Genomic DNA, 10,239 nt, shown 5'->3' with positions numbered 1-10,239 from the left:
GATGTCTCCCCAATACTAGGGACTCACCATATTGGTGCTGGACATAGTTCAGAAATCCAATTGGTTTAAGTTAGCTAGCTCTACCGCAACCAACTGAACTGAACTCAAGTGATACATCAGGCTTAAATTTCTCACTAGCTGTCAGTCGATGGGCATCCCGTTAGGTTTCTGTTTTGTTTCGTGTTTTAAACTTTGAATCTCCTTCCCTGTTTTGGAATCAGGAAACGAGCTTCATAACGTTCTTTCTACCAAACTAGGCTTATCAGATACTGTTGTACTTCCTTCGACTTCTTGTAGGTGGGGGTGTCAGGTAATTCATGTGGTTTCTCTAGAAATGTTTAGACAATTGGAGGAAATTCTGTCATCAGGATTAGAGCATGCTGGGTACTCTTGACTTATAGAGGACACCTCCCAGCCAGGCATTCAAAGAGCTCCGTCTGGAGTTGGTTGTTTCCCTTTCCCTCTCCTGCCAGGTGCTCAGCTGTCCCCCTACTAGTCTGTCTGATGGAAATGTTGCTTTTCAGTGCCTGGGACCTGATGGCTTTCTTGGCCCTGCTCAGCTCTACAGGTGAGAACAATTTCTATTTGCCTGTAGTTGGTAGCACTGGAAAAGAGAAAGATGCTGTCAGAGGGAGGGAAGAGGAAGGCTTGGGTAATAACACTTTGCTTAGTTTTTCTAGGTATTAGAGGGAGATTCTTGCCCCTCTTCTAATGTCCTTGGCAGTGATGGACTCCAAAGGTAGCTGTCCATCTTAATGGGACTGAATTTGAGAAGGCTGGAAAAAGATTCTTGGGGCAAGCATGTGATTGCTCCGAATTCAGTTCATCTCCCAGCTCCTTGAGTCAAGGCACATCCTTCTGTGGTTTTTGAGGGGCTCTTGGCCTTTTTCTTTTTTTCTTTTTTTTTTTTTAATTTTTATTTTGAATATTTTCTCCTAGTTACATATTTCATGTTCTTTCCCTCTCCCCCAAACCCTCCTAACCCCACCCCCCTTAGCCGAGGCACAATTCCGCTGGGTTTTACATGCATCAGTGATCAAGATCTTGGCCTTTTTCTTTGGGCGGGGGTGAGCTTTCAATGCTCCAAATTCTGGGTGAGAAAGGATGAGATCTTTACAAATTTCTTGGCACAATTCCTGGCCCATAAAAGGCACTAAATAAATATTCCCTTCCTCTCTCCTTTGCAGTTGTAGTAAATGTGGTCCAAACAGAGGAGGCTGAATGAGTAGACAACAATGAGGCTGGGGAATCTGGGCCAACTCCAGAAAATTTCTTAACGAGCCCTAGCCCCATGCCTATACTTGAGAAATGGTCCTAGGTCAAGTCTGGGATCTCTTTCCCAGAAATCCCAAATCTGCCAGGTTTCTACCATAAAGCAGTTGATTATCTATGCCTATACACGCATGCCTTTCTCTGACCTGGATGACTCCCCCCAAAATAAAAAGTTAATTTCCTTCCTTGCACCGAGGTCGAAATAATAGTAAAATGTTTTCCTCTTGGGAAAAGAAGGTAGGAAGGACAGCCAGGAATGGGTGAGGAATTCCTGGTAAAGAAAAATAACTGCTATCTTGCTAATAGGTTTGAGAATCTCAGCAGCTGTGAGGAAATCCTGGCTCTGGGACGGATTAAGAGGACATGCTTAAAGCCTAGGCCAGGATCAAGCTAGCCACGAAGTCAGTCGTTTCCCCAGTCGTAAGTAAAGGTTCATAACCTCGGAGTCACCCTCAGCGGGAAGAGCAGCACCTGTTCTTTATAGGACCTTTCTGGGGACCAGAGGCTTTGGGGATTCCTTTCCATTTGAAGCAGAGTGAATGAAGAGGTGGGTTGGAGGTTAGCTCTCAGTGCCCAGTGGAAATGCCTTCTTTCCCTAAATGCCTCACAGGGGTGAATGTGACGCTAGGGGGACTAGCTTTATTATTTTAATTGGCATCTTTTACACCTCAGGAATTAAAAACTTTTTACTCTTTGTCACCGATTAAAGTGTTTTTATTTTATTTTTGGTCCCCGAGTACCTCATTGCATTCTAAGTCTGAATTATTGGACCGGCCCAAGTTAGGCCCAGCCTAGAATATCTGATGTAGTCAATAGAGATTGTTTTGCCGTGGCTTTGGGGTGACATTGTTGACGAGGGAGAAGGATGTGTGGCAGAAAGGTAGTCTGGGGCGATTGGATAGTCAGAAATAGGACTTTAGTATTCTGTGGCCAGAATAATGATTGGGGTAGGTGGGAGCCCATCTCAGTAGTATATAAGGAGAAAGCTTCTCTTATATTCTAGGTTTAATGGAATCGCATACTTAAGGAGTTTGATAAGAAAAGTAAAAATATAACAAAATCAAATCTTTTTTGGTTCTTGTTGACAGCTTTGAAAAAATGGATTGTTGACATGAGAAAAATTAAGATAAACTTTTTTTTTGTTATTTTAGGCAATTAGAATTAGAGGTGAAGCCCTAGTGCAAATATCAATAATATGGAAATAGGTCTTGATCAATGACACATGTAAAACCCAGTGGAATTGCATGTTGGCTATGGGACGGGGGTGAGAGGAGGGGAAGGAAAGAACATGAATCATGGAACCATGGAAAATTTTTCTTAATTAAAAAAAAATACTAGAATGCACCCCCCCAAAAAAGAATGAGAGGTGAAGGAGGGTTTTTTATTTTAACCCTTACTTTCTGCCCAAATATCAATTCTAAGAGAGAACAGCAAAGGCTAGGCAATTAGGTGACTTGTCCAAGGTCACACAGCTAGGAAGTATCTGAGGTCAAATTTGAACCCAAGTCCTGACCCTAGGCTTGGCATTCTACCCACTGTACTACCTAGCTACCCGAAGATGAATGAGTTTTTGATCTTTAAAAATAAGGCCAGAGACAGCTGGGTAGCCCAGTGGATAGAGAGCCAGGCCTAGAGATGGGAGGTTCTAGGTTCAAATCTGGCCTCAGACACTTCCTAGCTGTGTGACCCTGGGCAAGTCATTTAACCTCCATTGCCTAACCCTTACTGCTTGTTAGCCTTGGTATCAATATCCAGTGTTGATTCTAAGACAGAAAGTAAGAGTTTTAAATAAAAAAAAGAGAGAGAGAGAGATATCAGTTTGGTAGACTGAATGGTCCCTATTCTAGAAGACCAGCCTCCTTTTGGTACAAGGAGAGCCTGCTTTTGGGTGGAACCCTTGCCTGAATGGGATCAAACTTTGGCTATGGGTCTTCCCCACCAGAGCAGTTTGATCAAGGCCTATCTGGGTGAAGAGAGCTGTGTATACAAATAGATGTGCTGGGGATGATGGGAAGAGGCAGAGTATGTTAGATGGGGTGATCCTCTTTCTGTAAGAGGTTTCAGACATGGTTCGGAAACAAAGGGTGGGTAAGAAGTCAAGTTACCAAGCATTTGTTAAATGCCTACCATGTTCCAGGCACTGTACTAAATAAACTCTGAGGAGATAAAGGAAGGCAAAACCAGTCCTGGCCTTCAAGGAGCTCCCAATCCACAGGGTCCAGATTATTAATGGCCAGTACGTGGGTAGTCCTCCTGCACTGCTAAAACGTCCCCTATCTTACCTAGTCTTTACTTCACTCCACCTGGTTATTAGGAGGTCTTTGTACCCAGGTCTTTGAATAAAAAGGGGATTCCTTTCTGGTAACTGGGATGAAGAAGGCTGGACTCCTTTACTATGCAAACTCCCCTTTTATGCAAGGAGGGATTCTTTTTTTTTACCCTTACCTTACAACACTGTGCAATGAGGGTTAAATGACTTGCCCAGAGTCACACAGCTAGGAAGTATCTGAAGCCAGATTTGAACCCAAGACCTCCCATCTCTGGGCCTGGTTCTCCATCCACTGAGCTACCCAGCTACCCCCTAAGGAGGGATTCTGAAACTTTTTTATGTGTGTCTTTGGCAGACTGGTGAAGCCAATGGACTCCTCCTCAGAGTTTTTCTAAATGCATAAATACTTAGGATTACAAAAAGAATCAATTATATTGAAAATTCAGTTAACATAATAAAACATAATAAAAATTTAAAAACAAGTTCATAAAACTCAGGTTAAGAACGTTTTCCTAACAACTATAATAGCTAAAAAGCATTTATTACATGCCAGGTATTATGCTAAGAATTTTACAATTATTTTCTAATTTGATCTGCAAAATAATCCCAGGAGGTAGGTATTATTAATATTCCCATTTTACAGTTGAAACCACTGAGGCAGAAAGAGGTTAAATGACTTGCCCAGTCACACAACTTAATAAATGTCTGAGGTGGTATTTGAACTCAGGTCTTCCTAACTAACTCCAGGTCCATCACTCTAACAACTGTACCACCTAGCTGCCTAGTAACCTTTTGTGGCTAATGAAAAAGGCAGACGACCCCTGGGAACTTACATTAGAACAGTGGTTCCCACACTTTTTTGGCCTACTGCCCCCTTTCCAGAAAAAATATTACTTAGCCTCCTGGAAATTAAATTTTTTTAATTTTAATAGCAATTAATAGGAAAGATAAATGCACCTGTGGCCATCACCGCCTCCCTGGATTGCTGCAGCACCCACCAGGGGGTGGTAGCGCCCATTTTGGGAATCACTGCATTAGATTAACGGAAGCTGAGTAAATTTCTTATTCCAATTGTTGCAGCTTTTCCTGACTTTGTCAGCATGATGAGCCAGGTAACCTAGGACCCCATTGAATGGTATGGGATTATTGATCTTAGTGTCTTCTTCTCTAATGCTGTGCTGGAGACTAATCAGGAAGGACTCCTTCCTAGGAAAGAATCAATATGCCTTTATCATCTCCTTCCCTCAGGTTATCTAAATTCTCCTTCATGTTGCCACAGTTTGGCAGGTAGAAACATGGGAGAAGGTCTGCTTCCTGAAGACAGCTATGTCTTCCACTATCCTGATAATGGCATTAATGTTAATTGAAATGGATAAGGACTTTGTGGAAAAGGTTCTAGGTCAGATGATGGCTTGTGTGAAAAACAAGAGGTAAAGGAATAATCCTAAGGGGCAGTGAGGTGGCCCAGTGGATTGAGATGGAGAGACAGGCCTAGAGATGGGATGTCCGGGGTTCAAATCTGGAAGAAATTAGGTTTAGACTAGCATCTCAAAACATACAATTCTCTTCTAAATACAATAAATTCTAAATGCACTCATGATCTAAAGAAGAAGGTCATATTATAAACAAGTTAGAGGAACGGGGAAGGAGATAGCTTTTTTTTTTTTTCATATAAATGTTCGCAATTGAAAGTTATCAATACAGTCAATTCTTTATAGTGTGGAAATGATCCTGACATTTCATTTTCCATGAGTTACCTTACCATACAGAGACATCTTGGACATAGAGTAGATATGCTTTTCCATTTGAGCCAGTTGGGAGCCTGCAGTTAGTCAGAAAGTCATGCTCACTCCTAGATGCCTTCGCAGTGGTCATTGACTGACCTTACTGAGCTGGGCATTATAGATCTTCCCTGAAGCAGCCTAAGCCAGCTTAAACCGGCCTTGTGGGCAGCTTTTCCATTGGTCCACTCTTCTATTCCTTAGCCAGTACCAGATTGTTTTAATGATCACTGCTTTATAGTACAGTTTAAGATCTGGTACTGCTAGGCCTCCTTCCTTCACATTTTTTTCATTAGTTCTCTTGATAGTCTTGATCTTCGATTCTTCCCTATGAATTCTGTTATTTTTTTCAAGTTCTATAAAATAGTTTTTGGTAGTTTGATTGGTATCAAATAAGTTAATTAGGCTGTCATTTTTGTTACATTAGCTCAGTCTACCCATGAGCAATTAATGCTTTTCCAATTGTTAAGATATAACTTTATTTACTTCAAAAGCGTTTTTGTAATTGTATTCATATAATTCCTGTGTTGGTCTTGGCAAATAGATTCCCAAGTATTTTATATTGTCCAGAGTGATTTTAAATGGTATTTCTTTTTCTAACTCTTGCTGCTGGGCTTTGTTGGAAATATATAGAAATGCTGATGATTTATATGGGTTTGGAGTGTTTTTAAAAATATATATTTCATTGTCTATGTTGCCTTTAAGCACAATGCAAATTCTCCATCCCTTTTAGCTGTCTATTTTTACTGTGGCCTTGTCTGAGATCATGACTCCTACTCACATTTTTTCGGTATACCTGAAGCATGATAAATTCTACCACAGCCCATCATTTTAACCACGTGACTGTTTAAGTGTGCTTTTTATCCACATGTTGTTGAATTGTGCTTGCCTGTCCATTTTGTAATTCTTGTTTTGTGGGTAAGATTTGTAGAGCCTCATTTTCTCCTTAGCACCTACCTGAAAAGTTCTATCCTAATTAAGGAGATGGTTCAGGCCTCATTTAATTGACAGATTTCCACCCCATCCCCACCCTTGGATGGCTCAGATAACTTCCCACAAAGGGTTTGTTTGGGTAACTAAGAGGTGCTTCTGAGGTATGAAGATGAGTGTAAATCTTCATTCCGCTCCCACAGAAGGAGTCGCTGCTCAATAGAACTTCTAAAGGCACCAAAACTTGATATCATCCATGTGATGGTGCTCTTAAGGAAAAGGAGGTTTTGGCCAGCACCGAGTGGGTGCCAGTATAATTCATGCCTCTGGAGATGTAGCCTCTGAGGAATTACAGTTTATGGGAAGAACAGGGAAGGCATCATGAAGGAAAAGGCACCAGAGCTAGAGCTTGAAGAAAGGAAGATTGTGCTTGAGAGCACAGATGTGGTTGCCAGGCTGGCAATGGGACAGAGAATAGTCTAGTTTAGCTACAGCATTCAAGGGAGTAGCTGGAAATAAAATGGTAAAGGTAGGTTGAAACCATATTGAAAAAGTCTTAAATGCCAAGCTAGAGAGTTCAGACTTTGTTCAGTTGGGGACAACATGACTGACTCGTTGTGTTCTAAAATTAATCTGGCAGAAAAATGGACAAATTAGAAAGGAAGGTTAGAGAGGCCAGTTTAGAAGCTAAGAAAATATGGAGGGAGGAATTTGGAATTAAAGTTTTAATGAATGTTAAAAATTGTTTTTACATGTAATTGAGAAAAATAATTTTTAAAAAGAAACATGTGAGTATGGTTAAAAGGAAGTGGGATATAGGAGTCATGAGGTTTGGGGTTCAAATCCTAGTTTTATTATTCCTTTGGTGACTTGGGGTTGACATCAAGTTTCTGTGCCTCAGCACCCTCATCTGGGGCCAGAATGGTTGATTAAGAAGAAAGGTAATGAGGGGCTGAATGATGGAAGTAAAAAGATTTGGATGTGAAGGATATTGATCAGAGATCAATGTGTGATGCAGTGGGGAAAATGTTGGGCTTAGAAGAGAGAGGGTTCAACTAGCTATGAAATCATGTGCATCACTTCACCCCTCTAGTGTCAAGTTATCTATCTGTAAAATGGTGTTTTTGTAATGCCAACTCACGGAGCAGAGAATTATACTTTGCAAATCTTCAAGAGTCAAAGGTTAGCTGTCATTACTAAATTATGTTGACCTAAATCTAGAAAAACTAGACTATGTCTCCGTAACCTATCCCTGCTAAAGTCCTCAAATTAGTAGAGTACAAAAATATAACCAGGGGGCAGCTGGGTGGCTCAGTGGATCGAGAGCCAGGCCTTAGAGACAGGAGGTCCTGGGTTCAGATCTGGCCTTAGACACTTCCTAGCTGTGTGATTCTGGGAGAGTCACTTAACCCCCATTGCCTAGCCGTACTGCTCTTCTGCCTTGGAACAACAATGCACAGTATTGATTCTAAGAGGGAAGGGAACGGTTTTTTAAAAAAGGCTATATCCAGCTTCCTATATTGACACAAGTGCACATGCAGGTATACTGTTGAAACTTGGTGTTTGTTGTTGCTTCTTCCAGTAGCAGGAGAAGAGCTATTTGATGTGACAGTGTGGCCAGAGTGGCCCTTGGTTGAGGCTGGCCAGGCCCTGTGGATCAACTGTAGCACCAATTGCACACACCCTGAAAAAGGAGGCATTGAGACCCGTAACATAAACAAGACCATGTGGAAAGAAGGGACTCACTGGAAGGCCTTTTACTTATCAAATATCTCCCAGGATTCCCACATCATTTGTTACTTCACCTGCTCTGGCACTCAAAAGAAGAAGTCTGCCAATGTCACCGTGTACCGTGAGTGGACAAAATGTAACCCCTTCCCCAATTTCAGGACACCTGCATTGGCTTCCCCCTCCATGACTCTTGTCTAGTAACCCTCTCCAACCCATTTAAGATGACAAATACAAACTGTACACAAGTAAACATTACGTGGAGGTAGTTTAATTGCTGAGGCTGGGGTAGGGAAGATGGTGGGACAGAGAACCTAAACTATGTCGTTTCGATTTGTTGTAAAATTTCTAAATATATTTGGGCAAACCGAGGCAGTCCATTTGAGACTTCAGGGCTCAGTCCATCTCCAAGACAGTGAAACTAAACAATAAACTCTGCACCCTGAACAGTTTCTTCCTTGTTTATACCATAGAGTGAACCAAAGTCCACCCCATCTCATACAAGTGAAGCCAAGTCCCTCCTAGCACACCATCAAAACAGAGTAGCCCTGTTCCAGGGAGATACCTACTTAAGGCAGGCTGGTTAGGAGTCTGTAACAGTACTGATGGCCCTCCCCCCTCCCCAGTATCTTTGTACCCCTTGTAGAGAAGTTGGCGGTCCCTTCTCTAGGTCTTCTACTCACAAGGTATTACTTTTTTCTTTTTTTGTCCTCTAAGGGCCACCAGAGCAGGTGATATTGAACCTGCAGCCTGCTTGGGCGATTGTGGGTAAGAATTTCACCCTGACATGCCATGTGCCTAACGTGGGCCCACTGGAATACCTCACACTCACTTTGCTCCAGGGCACCGAGACGCTACACCGCCAGACCTTTACGACTGTGTCTAAGGTTCTGCAAGATGCCTGGCTTACTTTCAACGTCATTGCTCGAAAGGAAGATGACAAGAGTAACTTCTCTTGCTACGCAGAGCTGGATCTCAGGCCGTATAGTGAGCAATTCTTCAATGCCAGTTCAGCCCGCAAGATGCTGGAGATATTTGGTGCGTCAGGGTCCCAAATGGAAATTGGTTCCAAGCCTTTTTCCTTACTCCCTCCTATGGAGCCTTAGGAGAAGCACTCTAAATTCTGCTCTCAGCTTCTGCCAGGAGGCTTCTTCTTTTAACCCTTACCTTCTGTCTTAGAGTCAATACTAAATATTGGTTCCAGGGCACAAGAGTGGTAAGGACTAGGCAATTGGGGTCAAGTAACTTGCCCAGGGTCAAACAGATAGGAAGTGGCTTGAGTACAGATTTGAACCCAGGACCTCTCATCTCTAAGCCAGGAGGCTGCTTTTTGATGTGTTGGTAGCTAATCCCAGATGACTCTCTCAAGCCTGCTCACTTCCTTTCCCCCTTACACAAATCCCGTGATCTCTAGCTTTTTATCCACTTTGTTCTATAAGGTTGGAGATTAAGAACTGAGAGCAGCTGGATAGGAGGGCTTTTAGGTCCCCAATCAGGGAGGTCTGTTTCACCTGTCTTTGGGAAGTCAAGAATTGCCAAACTGCACTCTCCCTAGGAGAAGAGAATGCAGCCTAAGCCAGCATTATCATCCAAGCTACAGGATCCTGTGGTGAGAACCTGACAAGCCTCCCGGGGCTAGCATGATTATCATACTACAAGCTCCATCAGCTCTGTTAACTTCATAGCTTTTCATAGCTTGCTGGTACCCAGAACAAAGTGCTAAATCTTCACTAGTTGAATAAAAGTTGAGATCCCATAGGAGGGGACCTTGGTGAGCCAGCTTTTGGTGTCCTGGGAAATCAGCACCTTCTAAGAGTCATGGTTTTGCTCAGTCCAGGATGAGCTGGGAGGGGATGGTGCTCTCACATTGCCCTTTTTCCCTTTCCAGAACCCTCCTGGAACAACCAGATGCTCATCATCATCATCATCACAACTCTGCTGCTGCTGGTATTTGTGATCTCAGTCTGCCTTTGTTTTGCTTATGGGCAACACTGGCGTCATCAGCGAACTGGGGGATATGGGGTACTTGCTGCCTGGAGGATCCACAGAAACAGATGTGTATGACCCAGAGTGACTACAAGGACCAGAGGCTTGAAGGATGCCTTGTTGTCACAGGTCATCTATAACCTCTATGTAGTTTAACGAATGGTGAGAAGCAAAAAGATGTATGTGTGTGTGTGTGTGTGTGTGTGTGTGTGAGAGAGAGAGAGAGAGAGAGAGAGAGAGAGAGAGAGAGAGAGAGAGAGAGAGAGAGAGAGA

General features: G+C 42.7%; 1 protein-coding gene across 1 annotated transcript; it reads left to right on the top strand.

Annotated features, from left to right (window-relative positions):
- Positions 1-484: 484 nt before the first annotated feature.
- ICAM2 (intercellular adhesion molecule 2) lies at positions 485-10,164 on the top strand. The gene is made up of 4 exons (XM_044674206.1): positions 485-568; positions 7,835-8,104; positions 8,698-9,018; positions 9,869-10,164. The coding sequence occupies exons 1-4, from the start codon at positions 505-507 to the stop codon at positions 10,042-10,044; spliced, it is 831 nt and encodes a 276-aa protein (XP_044530141.1). The 5' UTR covers positions 485-504; the 3' UTR covers positions 10,045-10,164.
- Positions 10,165-10,239: the final 75 nt, after the last annotated feature.

The sequence above is a fragment of the Gracilinanus agilis genome, chromosome 4, assembly GCF_016433145.1.
Source record: "Gracilinanus agilis isolate LMUSP501 chromosome 4, AgileGrace, whole genome shotgun sequence".
NCBI classification, from domain to species: Eukaryota; Metazoa; Chordata; class Mammalia; order Didelphimorphia; family Didelphidae; genus Gracilinanus; species Gracilinanus agilis.
The sequence above is the reverse complement of the archived record's forward strand: the minus strand, read 5'-3'. Positions and strand labels throughout refer to the sequence as shown.

What these genes read in the sequence shown, in the direction of transcription:
- ICAM2 (XM_044674206.1), top strand. Translation starts at nt 505, where the DNA reads ATGGAAATGTTGCTTTTCAGTGCCTGGGACCTGATGGCTTTCTTGGCC. An exon ending in TGCCAATGTCACCGTGTACC is followed by an intron (nt 8,105 to 8,697) that starts GTGAGTGGACAA and finishes TTGTCCTCTAAG; the next exon opens with GGCCACCAGAGCAGGTGATA. An exon ending in CAAGATGCTGGAGATATTTG is followed by an intron (nt 9,019 to 9,868) that starts GTGCGTCAGGGT and finishes TTCCCTTTCCAG; the next exon opens with AACCCTCCTGGAACAACCAG.